The sequence below is a fragment of the Myotis daubentonii genome, chromosome 3 (assembly GCF_963259705.1).
Source record: "Myotis daubentonii chromosome 3, mMyoDau2.1, whole genome shotgun sequence".
Classification (NCBI taxonomy): Eukaryota; Metazoa; Chordata; class Mammalia; order Chiroptera; family Vespertilionidae; genus Myotis; species Myotis daubentonii.
Window position 1 is genome coordinate 116,725,224 of NC_081842.1, and position 22,028 is coordinate 116,747,251.

Consider the following 22,028-nt stretch of genomic DNA (forward strand, 5'->3'; position numbering starts at 1 on the left):
GTGTCAGCATTTTGAAAAACCCTAACTTAACTCTGGTGCCATGTCACATATAGAAATTTTTTGATATTTGAAACCATAGTAAAACAAAGATTTATATTTTTGATATTTATTTTATATATTTAAATTCCATTTAACAAAGAAAAATTAACCAATAGATGAGTTCGCGTGTCACCTTTGACACGCATGTCATAGGTTCACCATCACTGACCTAGGGCAAGGTTGGGGAACGTTTAACGCCCTAGAAATCTTTTGATTTGGTCTTGCCAAGCAACCACAGGTGGGACTAAAAATTCAATAAATATAGGAGTTTTTTTCATAGCAACGTAAGTTTATATTAAGTGAATTAAATTAAGTGAATGATGTTATAAATATCCGAATGGCCCTTGGCGGAAAAAAGGTTCCCCACCCCTGTTCTAAGGAGTTGTCTCTCCCCTCAAGATACATTCTTAACTTATCTTTGTTTTTTTTAATCTATAAGAAGAAAATATGCTATTTCTTACTTTTTTTCTTAACAAGTCATGAAATTAAATGATGAAGACAAGGCATGGTTGTTCTAGAAGCATCTTGGTGCTCTGCCATGTACACATAAAGCTAATAGTTAAAACCAAAAGACTTTTAAATCCTGCTGTATTCATTCCCTGGGACAGTGAATCCAACAAAATTCAAAAGCAGCAAAATACTTTGGATTGTGTTTTAAAATAATAATTGTTTACCTTCACACCAATTCACATAGGTTTGTGGGTAAACTTTATGGACTCATTATTTGCTTTAAAATTTGAGAATAATTTTTTCATCTATAGGGTTTTGGACTGACAAGGAAGAACTAAAGAAACTGAGACAAAGTGAAATGGTTTTCAAGCCACAGAAGAAATGGCAGGAATATGAAATGAGTATGGAAAACTGGGTGAAGGCAGTGAAACGCTCCATGAATTGGTATAACAAGACATAGCACCAAACAGAATGGCTGAAACCGCAGATGGCTGCATGTGACATGCAGATGAGATGAGCTCAGGAACACCAATACAATGGGGACTGAGAGGAGACTTAAAATGATCTTCACAACTGAAGAGAAAAAACACTGATTTTTTTAAAACGACAATAAACAAAATTTTTAAACCTCCATTTTTTTATTTTTTTTTACCCAAACCTTGGAAAGATTCTAAGGCGGCAATACCTCAAAACTTTCTATCTTCTGTTTTGTAGCAAAATTCCAAAGGACATTAGTCATTAGCAATTATATTTTGACAGTTATGTCTTCCTTTTTAAAATACTAGGTCTATGGTACATATGAACATAATTATTTACTATCCAAATCAATAGTTCTAGATCAAGACCATTCACATTTTGTTCCAAAATTATATGAAAAGTATTCCTTTATTTAAAACTAGATGGACTATTCAAAGTCCACATAGCTATAAAAAAAATAATAAAAAATGTGGAATTTTGAAACATATTTTATATTTAAAGCCATAATTATTCAATGTTGTATTCAAATACAAGCTTGATTTGTTTATGTCGGATAAGCTTGTTAGTCAGTTTTTTCCTTTATTGAGCTTAAAGCCACTGCCTTAATTTTTCCTTGTTTAGTCATTATCCGAGCATTATTTATATATTAAAAACACTGAAACTTAGGGTATTGATTCCTAAGAAACAAGAAAATACTGTATTTTTCTTCTTAAATAGTATTTCTTTCAAACATTTCTGGCTAAAGTATAACATCCCATTTTAAAAAAACAAAACAAAATGTAGGTAGTAAGTATAAGTCTTGTCTTCTGTTTTTGTTTTTAATCTTTCTTAGTTGTTGAGATGTCTGCATATATGTCATTTGTTTTTATTAAGTGCCTAATTGACAGAGCTTAATTTGAAGAAAGTGCCCTAATTTGCCAGTGACTTAATGATGGTTTTCATTGGGTATTTTACTTGTCCAGTTATCTTTTTAATTTTGGTCTGTGTTTTCCTCTCTAAAACATGCAGGGGTAGCGGTAGAGGTCGGAGATGTACTTAAAAGAGCAAGACAGTTCTCTGTTCTCCAGCTTTCTTGATAGAAGAGTAGAGGGGCAAGAGTTGTGAGTAAAAACATATTTTAAAAAAGTAAAAAAAAAAAGAGTTGTGAGTAGCTTCAGGCCAGGAGTAAAATTGCCTTAAGGCAGTTGATCACCTTCCTGCTCTCAGATGATTTGCCCCTCCTTACTTTTGGGCTACGTCAGTGGTCTGCAAACCGCAGCTCGAGAGCCACATGGGGCTCTTTGGCCCCTTGAGTGTGGCTCTTCCACAAAATGCCACGTGCGGGCGCGCACGTACAGTGCGATTGAAACTTTGTGCCCCATGAACAAAAGTCGGTTTTCGGCTTGCGCGAGTCTATTTTGAAGAAGTGGCTTTACAAGAAGTGGGGGGTGTCAGTTGGGCGACGAAGTGCGGGGGGGGGGTACATTGTTTTGAGGTACGTTCGCTGAGGTTGACCCCTTCCAACTCTCCCATCCACACTCATCTATCTGAAACAAGTATACAGGACGAGTGTGGATGGGAGAGTTGGAAGGGGTTGACCTCAGCGAAAATGCCTCAATCAGATTGAGGAAGTTTTTAGCAAAGGCCAGCTTAGGAGTACCCTAATTAAGTTAATAACAATGTACCTACCTATATAGTTTAAGTTTAAAAAATTTGGCTCTCAAAAGAAATTTCAATTGTTGTACTGTTGATATTTGGCTCTGTTGACTAATAAGTTTGCCGACCACTGGTCTCGGTTCCTGTTAGATTGGCGGCAGTGATGAGATTCACTTCCCTATTGGTCGGGTTTATCACAAAAAGTCCTATGGCTAGCTGTTTAATAATAATGTAATTGTAGAAGTGACTGTTACAGGAAATTTTGGTGTGCTTTTTTGTATGACCTAAGAAAAACAACCCCCATCCCCCAAAGAAAACCACACAAACAAGATGATGGAGAAAGTTCAAATAGGTTGGTTGAATTGTGCTTTAATGTGTCTGTTCACTACTGAAAACAAGAATTTTCCAATTTTACTTGTATTTTCCTGAATGAAATGATATATTGTCACATTAGAAAAATTTTAATTGCAGTTGACATACAATATGATATTTGTTTCAGATGTACAGCATAGTGATAAAACATTTATATTCCTTACAAAGTGATCACACCCATTAATCTAGTACCCACTTGGCACCATCCATAATGATTATAACATTACTAACTGTATTCCCTATGATGTACTTTACATCTCCATGCCTATTCTGTAACTACCAATCTGTACTTCCTAACCCCTTCACTTTTCTCACCCAGTTCCCAAATCTCCCTCCCACCTGGCAACGATCAAAATGTTTTCTGTATCTTCAAGTGTTTTCTGTTTTGTTTGTTAGTTTATTCTGTTCTTTAGATCCCACATATAAGTGAAATCATATGGTATTTATCATTCTCGTCTAACTTATTTCACTTAGCATAGTACCTTCTAGGTGCATCCATGTTATTGCAAATAGTAAGATTTCATTCTTTTTTATGGCCAAGTAGGATTTCATAGTATTTATGTATCATATCTTCTTTATCTAATCATCTAACAATGGACACTTAGGTTGCTTCCACATCTTGCATTGTAAATAATGCTGCAATGAACATAGGGATACATATGTCTTTTTGAATAAGCATTTTGGATTTCTTTGAGCAAGTACCCAGAAGTGGGATATACTGTCATATATTTCTCTTTCAGAGGCAGATTTGATAGAATTAGGGGTCAAATTGCATTTCTACCAGTTCTATTTCAATGTACTTTAATTGTCTTCTTAAATGATTATTTTGATGGAGTCATTACTGCAAATGTATAATATCATTAACTCCATTTATTAAGATTTGGAAATATTTTTATGTTGAGGTGTTTTGTTTACTGTAATAAGTCAGATTCCCTTATATAGATATCATACTCTTTTCATTCTTTGTTTTTCTTTTTTTATGTCCTTTTAACAAAGCTTGGGGCCATTTAAAGGCTTTATTATCAAAATCATATAAAAGCTGCTCTGCTGTTTTAGTGTTTCTTACTAGTATAGAGTCTGCTTCTCAATGGATATGATTTCATGGGAAATCTGTCTTTTTGTATTAGGATATATTGAATTATAACATTATAAATACCTAAAAAGTTTTTAGTTCATCTCTTTTTCACATTTTCCTTTCTCAACCTTAAAGCACAAAAAAGATATCTTTTAGATGATGTGGGAAAATAACTTTGACTATCACTTATTGGAATTGAGCATCTCAGAAATCAGTGGCCATGTTTTTCTTTTGTTATCCTAGAAGTTACTCTTCTATTTTTAATATTTCAGTCTATTTTTAGTAACAGTTTCATAAATCTTTTGTCAGATTTGACTTAAATCAGAAGTGTGACTACATTTGCTTTTGTGGTTGTAGAAACAGGTGATGATCAAAATCAATTGAGCAAAAACATTGTCCTTTCCATCTTTCAAGTTCATTTTTCATTTGCATGTTAATATTTGAAATTTTAAAAAATTGTGTGCTAATTTTCTCATAATGTTTTGTTTTCTCTAATATTATAGATCTGTCAGATATTTTTAGGAGGTATAGCTGTCTTATCCAGGAGGAGAAAATTCCTATAAAATTTTTCTTAAAGTGGCACTGATTGCTTCTATACTACAGACTTAGTGATTTTAAGTTTTTATTCTCAGCATTATTGACATTTTGGAACAGGTCATTCTTTGCTTTAGGGGCTGTTTTGTGCATTATAGGATATTTAGCAGCATCCTGGCCTCTACCCGTTAGCTACCAGTAGCATCCCAAGTTGTGGTTAAAAATGTCTCCACATATTGTCACATGTGCCCTGGGAGGCACCACAACCCCCAGCTGAGAACCACTGATACAGACTGTTAGAAGGAAAGGAGATGGGGGCCAATTGGAGTACCTTATCACATCCTTTAATCTCTGCCTCATTTTACTTTAGTAAATGGTCCTTAACAAAAACAGGTGGTAGTGGAGTTTCCACTTTGTAAGGTTTCTACTTTGCTGGTTAATGTGGTTAAAAAGGCGTTGTAATTGTTTTCTGCTGGTTTTACTCCCCCCAACCCCACCCCCACCCTCTGGGTGGGTGGGTTCATGATTTCATGAAAGATTAATGTAGTCCATATGATATGCCTTTGGTTTCCTTTCCATCTCTGAGCCAAGGGGGTGGTCTCTGTCTGTGTCTACCCCCCTCCCAAGCCTCCAGCAGACTGGAAGCCCCCAGGAGCATGTCTGCTTCCATGGGACCTAACTCTGTGCCTTCATATTTGTGGGAGGAACTTTTACTCTGTTTACAAGGGCAACTTTTTTTTGCATATATATTTTATACTTGTTGACAGGGAGGAGCTTCTATTTGTTGCAAGTAAAACATGTTTTGTTGGATTAAGAAGGACTACTTTGGTATGAGAGCTGGAATCTTCATACTGTTATTTTTAAATTCTTCATGTTTATGAATTTGCATATGTATTTATGTAGAGATAAATACACCCACAAATACACGTTTACATTAACTTTCTAAGGTATATTTGGAGCCTTTCTAGACGCAGGTTTTGTATATTTGACTGAAGATGACTAACAGATTGAATCTTAAGAATGTCACTCAGATACTACACTTGATCTTAGCCAAAAGGCCGAGAAGCGATAGGAATGTCACTCAGATGTTAGAGAGAAAAACTTCAGAAAGAGCCCCTTCTGCAAGGGACTTATACTAGGGACAAGTCTTTAATTAAAAATAACTTAGCCTAAGAGTGTGAAAAGAATCTATAATTCCTGAGGAGGATATAGGTGGAACCTGGGGCTCCTCAACTTTAAGTGATTCTGGAGTCATCCCAGGGATAGTCTAGAAGGCTTGGATCTGCCCCCAAAAGATTCTGAACCACTTTGGGACATTTAGATCATGTTTCTGAATCAGAATTAAAAGCTCAAAACATACCCAGAACATATCTGGTCCCAGAATCATCCTTTTCCATAGACAAAGCCAAGTAATTTGGTTTGAATCAGTCCAAATGGGTAACCCCAAAGAAGCAAATATGTGATCCAAAAGTTTTGGAGCCTTATAGCAATAAACATTTTGGCACCAGCATTTATTATAAGTAACTGACTATAGTATATTATAAGTAACTGATCATATTCCCATGGATCCTTGTACTTGGAGGAATGCAAGAATGATCCTGGGAGTGGGAATGATAGAGGCAGAAACTAGAAGAATAGTATTTCTGAAATTCTCCGTTATTTCACTTCTGCTATCTTTACCCCTTTTACTATAAACTTGGTTGATTAATTAAAATGTCTATGTCTGTACAGATATTTATTATTTACAAAATAAATTATATAGATTCCAATTTAAATGAGCTGTGTCATTGTAAGAAACTGCCAAACTGTTTTCCAGAGCAGCTATACCATTTCATATTCCCACCAGCAATGTATGAATGACCTAGTTTCTCTACATCTTCACCAGCATTTGACATATAAATTAATCCTAACCATAAACCCAAACCTAAATCTGATAAATCAAATCCTAAACCTAACACTAACCCAAAACTTAAACCTATCTGTAACCTTAACTTTAACATAGCCTTAACCCTAATCCTTACCCTAACTAACCCTAAACTTAAACCATAGCTCTAAACCTAAACCAAAATTTAAAGCTAAACCTAACCCAAATCCTAATTCTAAACCTAATTTTGAAGCCAACCCTAACCATAAAACTCTAAATCCTAACAAAAACTTATAACCCTAAATCCTAACCATAACTTTAAACTTTAACCCTAAACCAAAACCAAACCCTAACCCTATTTTAACCTAACCCTAAATCTAACCTTCATCCTGTAAATAAACCTAATTGTAACTCTTATCCTTACATAGCCCTAAACCTAAATGTATTTTATTCCTAACACCAACTCTAATCCTAATTCTAACCCTAACACTAACCATACACCTAATACTATACCCAAACCTAACCCAAAACTAAACCCAAATCCTAAATCTAACTTTAACATGAACCTAATCCTAACTGAAACCCTAAACCTAATCTTAACCTAAATTTAACCCTAATTGTAACACTAACACTCTCCATATTTCTAATACCAATACTCTAATTTTAATAAAAACCTATCCCTAAAAATAACTTTAATTCTAAATCTAAACCAAACACTAATCCTAACTCTATATTTAAACCTAAATCTAACCTAAAACTAAGCCTAACCTACCCCTACCCCAACCCCTAATTTAACCCTAATCTGAACCCAAGGCTTATTCCAAATGCTAACTCTAAAACAAACCCAAAACTTAATCTCAGTAACCCTAACACTAATTCAAACACTAACTTTAACCCTACCCTTAAACCTAAACTAACCATAATCATAAACATAACGCTTCCCTAACCTAACCTAAGCCCTATCTTTTACCCTAAACCCAACAATAACTTTATGTCTTATCCTACAACTAATACCATACTCTAACCCTAAACCTAAAACCAAAAATTAACATTAATTGTAACTCTAACCTTAACCCTAAAATTAATCCTGAACCTAACCCTAATCTTGAACCTAAAACTAAACATAACCCTAACCCTAAACATAACTTGAAACAGAACATTAACCCTAAAACAAACCTGAATGCCAAAACCTAAAAATAAATCTTAACACTAATCTTAATCCTATACATAAACCTAAACCTGCTTTAAACCCTAATACTTAACCTAAGTTTAAGCCTAAACCTAATCTTAACCCTGATCTAAGCCCTAAAACTACCTTCAAACTAAACCAAAACCAAAATTCTATTTATTAAAAATTTTATTAAATTTTTGGGGTGGCAACCTATCTAATAAAAGACTAATATGCAAATTGACCATCACTCCAACTCAAGATGGTCGCTCCCATGTGGACACAAGATGGCCACCACAAGATGGCCTGCAGGGGAGGGCAGTTGGTGGGGGGGGGGGACCAGGCCTGCAGGGGAGGGCAGTAGGGGCAACCAGGCCGGCAGGGGAGGTCAGTTAGGGGTGACCAGGCCGGCAGGGGAGGGCAGTTAGGGGTGACCAGGCTGGCAGGGGAGGGCAGTTAGGGGCAATTGGGCTGCCAAGGGAGGGCAGTTAGTGGTGACTGGGCCAGCAGAGGAGGGCAGTTGGGGGGGTCCCAGGCCTGCAGGGGAGGGCAGTTGGAGGCAACCAGGCCAGCAGGGGAGAGCAGTTAGGGGTAACTGGGCTGGCAGGGGAGGACAGTTAGAGAAATTGGGCTGCCAAGGAAGGGCAGATAGGGGTGACTGGGCCAGCAGGAGAGGGCAGTTGGGGACAACCAGGCCTGCGAGGAAGGACAATTAGGGATGACCAGGCCGGCAGGGGAGGGCAAGTAGGGGTGACCAGGCTGGCAGGGGAGTGGTTAGGGTCAACCAGGCAGGCAGGCAGGCAAGCGGTTGGGAGCCAGCAGTCCTGGATTGTGAGAGGGATGTCCCAGATTGGAGAGGGTGCAGGCTGGGCTGAGGGACACACACTCCCCACCCCATGCATGAATTTCGTGCACCGGGCCTCTAGTTGATTAATAAGATGTTTCAAGTGTACAATTCTCTAATACATCATCTGTATATTGCTTTGTGTGTTCACCGCCCAGAGTCTGGTCTCATTCCATCACCATATATATGACCTCCTTTACACTCTTCTAGCTCCCCTATAACCCTTTACCCTCTGGTAACCATGATGGTGTTGTCTGTGTCTACGAATTTGTTTTGTTTGTTCATTTGTAGCTTTTTGTTTTATACCCCATATATGAGTGGAATCATAGGGTTCTTGTCTTTTTCCATCTTATTTTGCTTAGCGTAATATTCATTCGTGTTGTTACAAATGGCAGTATTTCATCTTTTCTTATGGCTGAGTAGTATTCCATTGTATATATAGACCACATCTTTATCCAATTATATGTTGAAGGACATTTTTGTTGTTTCCTTGTCTTACCCACCATAAATAATGCTGCAATAAATACAGGGGTGCATATATTTTTATGAATAAATGTTTTCAAAAATTTGGGATAAGCTCATTCTATGAAGCCAACATCACCCTAATCCCAAAACCAGATAAAGACAATACAATGAAAGAGAATTATAGGCCAATATCCCTCATGAACATAGATGCCAAAATCCTCAACAAAATCCTAGCAAATCGGATCCAGCAGTACATCAAAAAGATCATACACCATGACCAAGTAGGATTTATCCCAGGGATGCAAGGATGGTACAATATCCGCAAATCAATAAGCGTGATACATCACATAAACAAATTGAGAGAAAAAAACCACATAGTCATATCAATTGATGCGGAAAAAGCATTTGACAAAATCCAACACCCTTTCTTGATAAAAACTCTCAGCAAGATAGGAATTGAGGGATCATACCTCAACATAATAAAAGCCATATATGACAAACCCACAGCCAACATCATAATCAATGGGCAAAAACTAAAACCATTCCCCCTAAAAACAGGAACAAGACAGGGATGCCCCCTCTCTCCACTCCTGTTCAACATAGTACTGGAAGTACTAGCCATTGCGATCAGACACGAAGAAGAAATAAAAGGCATCCAGATTGGAAAAGAAGAAGTAAAACTGTCCTTATTTGCAGATGACATGATACTGTACATACAGAACCCTAAAGACTCCATCAAAAAATTATTAGACTTAATAAATGAATTCGGCAATGTAGCAGGATACAAAATTAATGCTAAGAAATCCATGGCATTTCTTTACACCAATAGTGAACTTAACAGAAAGTGAAACTACAGAAGCAATCCCATTTACCATTGCACCAAAAAAATTAAAATACCTAGGAATAAACTTAACTAAGGAGGTAAAAGACTTATATGCTGAAAACTACAGGACACTGAAAAAAGAGATAGAGGAAGACATAAACAGATGGAAGAATATACCGTGTTCATGGATTGGTAGAATCAACATCATCAAAATGTCCATACTACCCAAAGCAATTTATAGATTCAATGCAATCCCCATTAAATTACCAACGGCATATTTCACAAATCTAGAACGAACGTTCCAAAAATTCATCTGGAATAAAAAAAGACCCCGAGTAGCTGCAGCAATCCTGAGAAAGAACAAAGTAGGTGGGATCTCAATACCAGATATCAAACTGTATTACAAAGCCACTGTTCTTAAAACAGCTTGGTACTGGCACAAGAACAGACATATAGATCAATGGAATAGAATAGAGACCCCAGAAATCGACCCAAACCACTATGCCCAATTAATATTTGACAAAGGAGGCAAGAGCATACAATGGAGTCAAGACAGTCTTTTCAATAAATGGTGTTGGGAAAATTGGACAGATACATGCAAAAGGATGAAACTAGATCACCAACTCACACCATACACAAAAATAAACTCAAAATGGATAAAAGACTTAAACGTAAGAAGGGAAACCATAAAAATACTAGAGGAATCCACAGGCAGCGAAATCGCAAACATATGCCGAAGAAATTTCTTCTCTGATAATGCTCCTAGGGCAATGGAAACTAAAGAGAAAATAAACAAATGGGACTACATCAAAATAAAAAGCTTTTGCACAGCAAAGGAAACCATCAACAAAACAACAAGAAGACCCACTACATGGGAGAACATATTTACCAATGATACCACCGATAAGGGTTTAATTTCCAACATTTACAGGGATCTCATGAAACTTAACAAAAGGAAGATAAACAACCCAATAAAAAAATGGGCAATGGACCTAGATAGACACTTTTCGAAAGAGGACATACAGAAGGCGGAAAGACATGAAAAAATGCTCAAAGTCACTAATTATACGAGAGATGCAAATCAAAACGACAATGCGTTATCATCTCACACCTGTCAGAATGGCTATCATCAACAAATCAACAAACAACAAGTGTTGGAGAGGATGTGGAGAAAAAGGAACCCTTCTCCACTGCTGGTGGGAATGCAGACTGGTGCAGCCACTGTGGAGAACAGTATGGAGCTACCTCAGAAGACTAAAAATGGAACTCCCATTTGACCCAGTGATCCCACTACTAGGAATATATCCCAAGAAACCAGAAACGCCAATCAGAAAGGATATATGCACCCCTATGTTCATAGCAGCACAATTCACCATAGCTAAGATTTGGAAACAGCCTAAGTGCCCATCAGCAGATGAGTGGATTAGAAAACTGTGGTACATCTACACAATGGAATACTATGCTGCGGTAAAAAAAAAAAAAAGGAACTCTTGCCTTTTGCAACAGCATGGATGGAACTGGAATTATGCTAAGTGAAATAAGCCAGTCAGAGAAAGATAAATACCACATGATCTCACTCATTTGTGGATTATAGAGAACAACATAGACTGATGAAAAGGGACAGACCCAAAGACTGAGAAACAGCAATCAGGCTATCAATCCCCAGAAGGAAAGTAGGGGAGGGCGGGGGTAAGGGGAAGAGATCAACAGAAGGACTTGTATACATGTATATAAGCCAAACCAATGGACATGGACAACGGGGGGATGGGAGCATGAGTTTGTGTGTGGGGGGGGAGGTTGGGGGTTAATGGGGGGGATGAGGACACATTTGTAATACCTTAACTAATAATAAAAAAAAAAAATTTGGGATAGATACCCAGAAGAAGGAATATTGGGTCATATGGTAACTCTATTTTTAATTTTTTGAGGACCCTCCATACTGTTTTTCATAGTGGCTGTACCAGTCTACATTCCCACCAGTAGTGAATGAGGGTTCCTTTTTCTCTACATCCCCTCTAACACTTGTTATTTCTAGTCTTATTTATAGTCGCCATTCTAACAGGTATCTCATTGCAGTTTTGATTTGCATTTTCTTTGTAGTTAGTGAAGTTGAACATCTTTTCATATATTGTTGGCTGTTTGTATGTCTTCCTCTGTCTATTTTAAATTGGATTGCTTGGGTGTTTTTTTTTTTAATTGTGTGAGTTCTTTATATATTTTTTATATTAGCCCCATATCAGAGGTGTTGTTTGCAATAATCTTCTCCCATTCGGTTGGTTGCCTTTAAAAAAAATATATATATATGATTGATTTTTTAACAGGGAGGGAGAGGGATAGTGAGTTAGAAACATCGATGAGAGAGAAACATTGATCAGCTGCCTCCTGCACACCACCCACTGGGGATGTGCCCGCAGGCCCTTGACTGGCATCGAACCTGGGACCCTTCAGTCCACTGGCCGACACTCTATCCACTGAGCCAAACCAGTTAAGCAATTTCTTTTGCTGTGCAGAAACTTTTTAGTTTGATATATACCCACTCATTTATTTTTGCTTTTACTTATCTTGCCTTTGGGGACCAAATCCCAAATTTAAACCTAATCCTAACCCTAAACTAACCCTAACCCCAATTGTAATCAGAACTTAAATTTAAATCCAGTCGTAACCCTAACTAACTCTAAACCAAATGATAAACCAAAATACAAATATAGCTCTCACCCTTATCCTAAACCTAAACCTAATTAGAACCTAAACACTAACCCTAACCTAAGACTAACTGTAAACTTAACCATAATGCTAAACTTAACCCTAAACTTAAACCAAAATCTAATCATTACCATAACACTAAACTTGAACCTTAATTGCCACCCTAACTCTAATTGTATTTTTAACACTAAACTTAACACCAACCCTAACTCTAAACCCTAACAATACCCTAAACAATTACTTTACTTTTAAACCAAATTATAACCCTAACTTTATCTCTTAACCATAATCTAAGTTAACCCTAACCTTACACCTAAACCTTGCCTTTACCCTAAACTTAAACCTAATAGAAAACCTAACCATACTTCTTATTAAACCCAAACTTAACTGTGACTTTGACCTAACTCTATTTAAACCTTAACCCTAAACCTATCACTTAACCTAACACTAAACCACAACCATAAAACTAACTCCTTAACCTTGAACCTAATTGTAACCATAACCATAATACATTCACGCTAAATTCTAATCCTAAATTCTAACCCTAACTCTAAACTTAAGTCAACCTATAACCCTAACTCTCACCCTAATCTAATCCTAACCATAACCCTGACCTAGCTATAAAAAACCCTAAAACTAAACTAAGTCCTAACCTTAACCCTAATCTTTTTTTTTTCACTTTATTTATTTATTTATTTATTTATTTTAATTAAATCTTTATTGTTCAGATTATTACATTTGTTCCTCTTTTTTTTCCCCCCATAACTCCCCTCCTCCCAGTTCCCGCCCCACCCTCCGCCCTCACTCCCCACCCACTGTCCTCATCCATAGGTGCACGATTTTTGTCCAGTCTCTTCCCACATCTCCCACACCCCTTTCCCCCCCAAGAATAGTCAGTCCATTCCCTTTCTATGTCCCTGATTCTATTATAATCAACAGTTCATTCTGTTCATCAGATTATTAATTCACTTGATTCTTAGATTCACTTGTTGATAGATGCATATTTGTTGTTCATAATGTGTATCTTTACCTTTTTCTTCCTCTACCTCTTCTTAAAGGATACCTTTCAGCATTTCATATAATCCTGGTTTGGTGGTGATGAACTCCTTTAGCTTTTCCTTATCTGTGAAGCTCTTTATCTGACCTTCAATTCTGAATGATAGCTTTGCTGGATAAAGTAATCTTGGTTGTAGGTTCTTGGTATTCATCACTTTGAATATTTCTTGCCACTCCCTTCTGGCCTGCAAAGTTTCTGTTGAGAAATCAGCTGACAGTCGTATGGGTATTCCCTTGTAGGTAACTGAGTTTCTTTCTCTTGCTGTTTTTAAGATTCTCTCTTTATCTTTTGCTCTTGGCATTTTAATTATGATGTGTCTTGGTGTGGTCCTCTTTGGATTCCTTTTGTTTGGGGTTCTCCGCGCTTCTTGGACCTGTAAGTCCATTTCTTTCACCAGGTGGGGGAAGTTTTCTGTCATTATTTCTTCGAATAGGTTTTCAATATCTTGCTCTCTCTCATCTTCTGGCACCCCTATAATTCTGATGTTGGTACGCTTGAAGCTGTCCCAGAGGCTCCTTACACTATCCTCGCATTTTTGGATTCTTTTTTCATTTTGCTTTTCCGGTTGGATGTTTTTTGCTTCCTCGCATTTCAAATCATTGACTTGATTCTTGCGCTCCTCTGGTCTGCTGTCGGGCGTCTGTATAATATTCGTTATTTCAGTCCGTGTATGCTTAATTTCTCGTTGGTTCCCCAATATAAGATCGAGGGTCTTATTAGTTTTCGTGTATATCTCATTAAGTTTATCGACAGCTTCTAAACAGTTCTTGAGAGACCTTAAAAGTGTGGTTCTGAACTCTATATCTTCCATTGACAATTTTGTCCTGTTTCTTTGTCTCCGCATTTTGTTATGCTTCCTTGGTGTACCCCCTAGTGGTCTTTGTTCGCAGTCTTATAGATAAATCTTGATTGTTGTAGCTAATTCCAGGGAGGGTTTGACCTCCAGGCCAAGTGGCTATGAGAATCAGCTGTGTCAGCAGTGAGAGAACTTCTGTCCTCTAGGGAGGTGCTAATCTAGCCTTTGCCTGAGGCTATCCGGCAAATGCCTCTGTGCAGGGCTTGGGCGGGGCGGGTCGCACAGGATCAACAGGGTGGGCCGGAGAGAGCAGTTATGGCGGCTCTCAGTCCTGTCCCCAGGGGCTCTGAGTCCCAGCACCCGCTGCAAAGCTCGGAGAGAAAGCTGCACTCGCTCTGACCGAAGCCAGACCGTCCCGCTTCTCCCGTTTGAGCCTGGGTCCCTAAAGACTCGCCTGTATCTGGAGCTCAGAGTCTGCGACTCCCTCCCGATTGAAAACAACAACCGCGCCCTCCGCCGCCAGCCCGCTCCACGCACTCCGCACCTCAGAATTTGACTTCAGCACTGCGCCTCCTCTGAGTGTCCGTGTGCATTTCTCTTTCCTCCTAGTTGTAGGACTTCCACTCAGCCAGCGTTCCTGTGGTTCTGGGTGATGTCCGTTCCGTCTTTTAGTTTCACTTTTGAAGTAGTTGTTCAAAGCAGCAAACTCCGGCGTTAACCTATGCCGCCATCTTGGTTCTCTCTATCTTAACCCTAATCTTAAATTTGCCTCTAACACTAATCCTAACTGTAACCATAAACCTATCCTACCCTAAAATCTGACTGTAACCCTAAATCTAAGCCCAGTACTAACACTAACTCTAATACCCTAATCTCTAACCTTAGCACTAAATGCTAAACCTAATTTTAAATCAAGCCCTGTTACTACCACTAACCTAACCCTAATACTAAACATAACACTAAACTTAAATTCTAATTGTAACTTTGACCCTAACACTAACCCTTATTTTAAAATTAACACTAAACCATAACCCTAAATCCTAACCCTGTACAAACCTAACCTAACACTAAAACTTATACTAAATCTGAACCTACCACTACCACTAAACCAAACATTAAATCTAATCCTAACCAAAACCCTAAGTACACTTAAACACAACTAAAACAGCCTAAACCTGGGGTGATGTCAGCATCATGGTGGAGTGAGAAGACCCTTTGGTGTCTCCCCTTAAAGTTACAAGTTGGACAATGATATTTCAACAAAGGATTCACTGATCAGCACACGAATATGTCTGAGAGAGCCACACATCGAGCCCTCTGAAGGTGATCATATTGGAACCAGCATGAGAAGTGGAAGGGGGTTAAGGTAGAGACAGGGCACAGACACAGCCTAGGTCCCACTATAGCCCAGCTGCCATGGGAAGGGGAAAGAATCACTGCAGCCCTCAGGGCACACTGGCGGGCCAGAGGGGCAGAGCAGCTTTCCAGCCTGAGGAGCCAGCAGCAGTTACAGCCAGATTGGGGTGGAGACGTGGCACAGCATTTTGGCAGCAGCAAACTAGCACCATTACTAGCAAGAAGACAAAGCCCTAGTCTCGTGGACCTCCCACCTTCCACAGTGCACCCCTATCACACCCATTGTGGGGGCCCTGGTAGAGGCAGTGGGAACCGCTCAAGTATCTCAGTGTGGCTGGCAGCCCCTAGTTACAGAGGAAGCACAGGAGACTCCCAGGCCTGGACCCCCATTGCTGGCCACTTTACACTACAGGTGTGGACACTGAGATGAGCAACCCGGGAACAGAGGGAAGCCCACCTCTTCAGGGCTTATGGGGTATTTCCCACTATGGAGTTGACACTGCCACACTGATACCTGGAGGTGCAGGTGGTGCAGATAAGAGAAAACAAAAATGTGCACTATAGAACCATCTACTGGAAAAGAAAAGGAAAACCTTCACTTACCAACCTGCTGAAAATAACTGTTAAGAGCAAAATGGTATCTAAAATGATATAGGTTTCAGGTGTACAATTCTAGAATATATCATCTGTATATAGTGTTGTGTGCTCACCACCCCAAGTCAAGTCTCCTTCCATAACAGTTTATCCCCCCTATACGCTCTTCTACCTCCCCCCAAAATAAATTCAATAATAAATAAATAAATAAATAAATAAATAAATAAATAAATAAAATTAATGAATAAAAGGAGAACTTTACCAAAGATATCGAAACTATAAAAAAAAACACAAGACACAAATTCTGGAATTTAAGAATTCACTAAATGAGATGAAGAATGCATTAGAGAGAATGAACAGAGCTGGCCAAGCAAAAGAGAGAATTGGTGAACTCAAAGATAGAAATTGAGAAATGACTCAGTTGGATGAAGATAGAAAACTGAGAGTTAAAAAAAGAACGAACCCTACAAGAACTGTCTGACTCCATTAGAAAGAGCAACATACTAGTAAAAATAATGGTATACCAGGAGAAGAGAGGGAAAAGGGAACAGAGATTAAACAAATGATCAATGAGAACCTCCCAAATCTATGAAAGAGCTGAACCCTCAAATTCAAGAAGCTAACCTAGTAATCTCAATGCAGGAAGACCTACTTCAGAACACATTATATTAAAAATTGAAAAGTTATTGACAATTCTCATGGCAGCCTGGGGGAAAACTAACCTACAAAGGAAACATCTTTAGATTGTAATCAAGTTTTCAGCAGAACCCTTATCAGCCAGGAGAGAGTGGAATGGAATATTCTAAATATTGAAAGAGAGAAACCACAAGACAAGAACAGTAGATCCAGCCAAGTTGTCCTTTCAATATAAGAAATAAATAAAGGCTTTTCCAGACAAATGAAAGCTGAGGGAAAATGCTACAACAAGATCTGAATTACAGGAAATGTTGAAAGGAGCTATTATACATGAACAAAAAGATAGAAGTATACAAAACTTGGAGTAAGATGAGAAAAAGCACAAGTAAGAAATTGCAACCCTATTTCAGAATAGTGAATTAAACAATAACATAATGGTTAAAAGGGGGAAAGCATTTTTAAAAAGATTAACTTCTACAATTTAGAAACAAATGCACATAAAAAGGGATAATTTGTGAAAACAAAGGCATAAAAGGGAGGAGAAGGACTTGACCTTGCACCTGTGAATTAAGATGGGGTGCACTGAGAAGAGGCCGGCCAGTCTGGCTCAGTTGGGTGGAGCATCGTCCTATACAGTGAAAAGTTACAGGCTCAATTCCCGTTCAGGGTACATACCTAAGTTGTGGGTTTGGTCCCTGGTTGGGTGTGTTCAAAAGGCATGATTGCTGTTCCTCTCTCACATCAATGTTTCTCTCCGTCTCTCTAAAATCAATAAACATATCCTTGGGTGAGGATTAAAAAAAATAAAATGCACTCAGAAAAAATGGAATATTGTATCTATGAGACAGAGACATTTTACACATATCTAATGGTAACCGCAAAACAAAAATCCAAAGTTGAGGGGGAAAAAAACAATATTATACCAATAAATTTAATAAAAAAAAAGAGGAATTTGAGAAAAACATCATGGAAAACCTCCAAATTAAGATAACACAGAAAAAGAAGAGAAAAGAGGAAACCAAGATGGCGGTATAGGTAAACACTGGAGTTTGCTGCCTCGAACAACCACTTAAAAAATACAACTAAAAGACAGAACGGACATCACCCAGAACCACAGGAAGGCTGGCTGAGTGGAAGTTCTACAACTAAGAGGAAAGAGAAAAACATACCGAGACTCAGAGGAGGCGCAGTGCTGAAGTAAAATACTAAGGTGCAGAGTGCATGCAGAGCGGGCTGGCGGCTGAGGGCGCGGTTGTCGTTTTCAATCGGGAGGGAGTCTCAGGCTCTGAGCTCCAGTTCCCGGCGAGTCTCTAGGGACCCAGACTCATACGGGAGAAGCGGGACTGTCTGGCATCGCTCAGAACCCTAGGGCAGCTTTCTCTCGGTGGGGCTTGCAGCGATTACTGGGACACTGAGAAGCAGAGCCTCTGAGGGCAAGACTGAGAGCAGCCATAATTGCTAACCCCGCCCTGTTGATCCCGTGGGACCCACCCCGCCCAAGCCCTGCAGGGAGACTTTTGCTGGATAGCCTCAGGCAAAGGCTAGATTAGCACCTCCCTAGAGATCCAGGAGCCAGGAAGCCCAGAGGTCAGAGTGGGACCATCCAGTTTGCAGCTCCGTGGAACCATAAAAGACACACTTGGGGCAGACTCAGTGAACACCAAAGCCCCATCGAAGCAAGTCTAGCCCCAGAGGTGTGTCTCCAGCACAGAAGTTCTCCCACTGCAGACACAGCTGATTCTCACAGCCAATTGGCCTGGAGGTCAATTCCTCCCAGTGATAACTACAACAATCAAGGCTTACCTACAACAAGACTGTGCACAAAGCCCACAAGGGGGTGCACCAAGAGTGTCTACCTCAGGTAATTGGGACACTTAGCACAGAAAGGCACTCTATCGACACAGCGAAGCATAAAAAATGCCGAGACAAAGAAACAGGACACAAACAACAGAATTGGAGGAAAGCAAACTGTTGGATATATAGTTCAAAACTACACTTTTAAGGTCTTTAAAGAACTGTCTAGAAGCCGCCGTTAAATTTAATAAGGCCCTCGAAAAGACTGGTGAGACCGCCGATAAATGTAGTGAGATCTTCAAGAAGACTGGTGAGACCGCCAATAAATGTAGTGAGATCCTCAAGAAATCTAATGAGGCCCTCAATGTTGTGATACAGAACCAACTAGAAATTAAGCATACACTGACTGAAATAAAGAATATTATACAGACTCCCAACAGCAGACCAGAGGGTCGCAAGAATCAAGTCAACGATTTGAAATACGAAGAAGCAAAAAACACCCAACTGGAAAAGCAAAATGAAAAAAGAATCCAAAAATATGAAGATAGTATAAGGAGCCTCTGGGACAGCTTCAAGCGTACCAACATCAGAATTATAGGGGTGCCAGAAGAAGAGAGAGAGCAAGATATTGAAAACCTATTTGAAGAAATCATGACAGAAAACTTCCCCTACCTGGTGAAAGAAATAGACTTCCAAGTCCAGGGAGTTCAGAGAACGCCAAACAAAAGGAATCCAAAGAGGACCACACCAAGACACATCATAATTAAAATGCCAAGAGCAAAAGACAAAGAGAGAATCCTAAAAGCAGCAAGGGAAAGAAACTCAGTTACCTACAAGGGAGTACCCATACGACTGTCAGCTGATTTCTCAACCGAAACCATGCAGGCCAGAAGAGAGTGGCAAGAAATATTCAAAGTGATGAATAGCAAGAACCTGCAACCAAGATTACTTTATCCAGCAAAGCTATCATTCAGAAGTGAAGGCCAGATAAAGAGCTTCACAGATAAGAAAAAACTAAAGGAGTTCATCACCACCAAACCAGTATTATATGAAATGCTGAAAGATATCCTTTAAGAGGAGGAAGAAGAAGAAAAAGGTAAAGATACAAATTATGAACAACAAATAAACATCTATCAACAAGTGAATCTAAAAATCAAGTGAATAAATAATCTGATGAACAGTATGAACTGGTGATTTTAATAGAATCAGGGACATAGAAAGGGAATGTACTGACTATTCTTGGTGGAGGGGTGAAGGGTGTGGGGGTGAGGGAAGAGATTGGACAATAATTGTGCACCTATGGATGAGGACAGTGGGTGGGGAGTGAGGGCGGAGGGTGGGGTGGGAACTGGGTTGAGGGGAGTTATGGTGGGAAAAAAGAGTAACTAAGAGTAATAATCTGAACAATAAAATTATTTGGAAAAAAAAAGAAGGAACAAACCATACTGCTCCTCCTTCCAAAAAAGAAAAAGAAGGGAAAAGAAATAATGGATACACAGAGCAACCAGAAAACAAAAGACAAAATGGCTTTAGTAAGTCCTCCTATAACAATACTCATCCTAAATGTAAATGGACTGAACTTACGGACCAAAGGCAGAGAATAGTGAGATGGATTTAAAAATAAGACCTAACTACAAATTGCCTTCAGGAGACTCATCTCAGCTCCAAGGAGAAATGTAAGCTCACCGTGAAGGGGTAGAAGATACTTCCAGCAAATGGCATCCAGAGAAAAGTGGGTATAGCAGTATTTATGTCACAGAAAGTAGATTTCAGGGCAAAAATGGTAATATTTTAGAGAATTGATAAAACAAATAAAAAAAGACATAACATTGTCACTATCTTATTTACCAAACCTGGGAGCACCAAACTACATAAAGGAATTATTAACATACCTAAAGAGAGAAAATCCCAAATGTATAATTATAGCAGGGGACTTGAATACTTTGCAGACAGCAATGGACAGATCACCCAAGCAGAAAGGCAATACGGAAATACCAGTTTTAAATAACACGTTACACTAAAAGGACATAACTGATATTTTTAGAACTTTCTATCCCCAAACGACAGGATATACATTCTCAACTGCACAAAATTATTCTCAAAGGTAGATCACATATTGGTACAAAAAAACCTAGTATCAATAATTTTAAGAAAATTGAAATCATACCAAGCAAATTTTCTGACCATAATGATATGAAACTGAAAGTTAACTACTAGAAGGAAGCTTAGAAAACCACAAATACATGGAGATGTAAACAACATGTTACTGCACAGCTAGTGGGTCCAAATAGAAATAAAAGGAGATATCAACAGATGCATAAAGACAAATGACAATATAACATCAAAATTTTGGGGATGCAGCAAAACCAGTACTAAGATGGAGATTTATAGCATTACAGACCTACTTTAAGAAGCAAGAAAAATATCAAACAATCTGACATTACCTCTTAAAGAAATAGGGAAAGAAGAATAAAGCCCAAAGTCAGTAGAGGGAAAGAAATAATTAAGATCAGAGCAGAATAAAAAGAGAACAAAAAGACAGTAGAAAAAACTTAATGAAACAAAAAGATGGTTCTTTGAAAAGAAATAAAAATGACAAATCCCGGGCTAGACTCACTAAGGATAGATGAGAAGAGACTCAAATAAATAAAATCAGAAAGAGGAGAAGTTATAATGGATACCACAGAAATATTAAGAATTATACAAGAGTACTATGGAAGGCTATAAATTCTAAATCTAGAAGAAATGATTAAATTCTTTAAAATATATATTCTTCCTAGACTAAACTATGAAGAATTGGATAACCTAAATAAACCAATCACTAGTAAAAAAAAAAAAAAAATTGAAAGAATACTTTTTAAAAGATCCCCATAAACAAAAGCCCAGCACCAGATGGCTTCCTTGGTGAATTCTACTAAACATTAAAGATGATTTAATACCTGTCCTTCTCAACCTCTTCCAAAATATTGAAGAAGAGACAATATTTCCTAACTCATTTAATGAGACCAACATAACCCTGATACCAAAACCAGGCAAGGAAAACAAAAAAAGAAAATTACAGGAAAGTATCTCTGATGAACATAGATGCAAAAATCCTAAACAAAATACTAGCAAATCAAATACAACAATACATTAAAAGGATATCATACATCACTCTCAAGTGGGGTTCATTACAGGGGTGCAAGGATGTTTCAACATATACAAATTGATCAATGTGATACAGAGTATTAACAAAATAAAAGGTAGAAATCAAGTGATTAGAAAAAGCATTTGACAAGATACAACATCTATTATGATTAAAACAGTCTATAAAATGGGTATAGAACAGTGATGGCAAATCTATGAC

The 22,028-nt window shown here is 38.3% G+C and overlaps 1 protein-coding gene and 1 pseudogene across 6 annotated transcripts in view; one reads left to right on the forward strand and one right to left on the reverse strand.

Annotated features, from left to right (window-relative positions):
* GK5 (glycerol kinase 5) overlaps positions 1-22,028 on the forward strand; it is a 201,344-nt gene that overhangs the window by 166,824 nt on the left and 12,492 nt on the right. For 5 of the 6 annotated variants that reach the window (XM_059688289.1, XM_059688286.1, XM_059688282.1 and 2 more), the window contains one exon: positions 801-1,120. The exons of the other annotated variant lie outside the window; for it this stretch is intronic. In XM_059688289.1, coding sequence (XP_059544272.1) covers positions 801-949 — 149 coding nt within the window. In that variant the 3' untranslated portion in view covers positions 950-1,120. Of the gene's footprint in view, positions 1-800; positions 1,121-22,028 lie in introns of those variants that run through there. 6 annotated transcript variants of the gene reach the window in all.
* On the reverse strand, positions 5,573-5,652 carry LOC132231957 (U2 spliceosomal RNA; annotated as a pseudogene).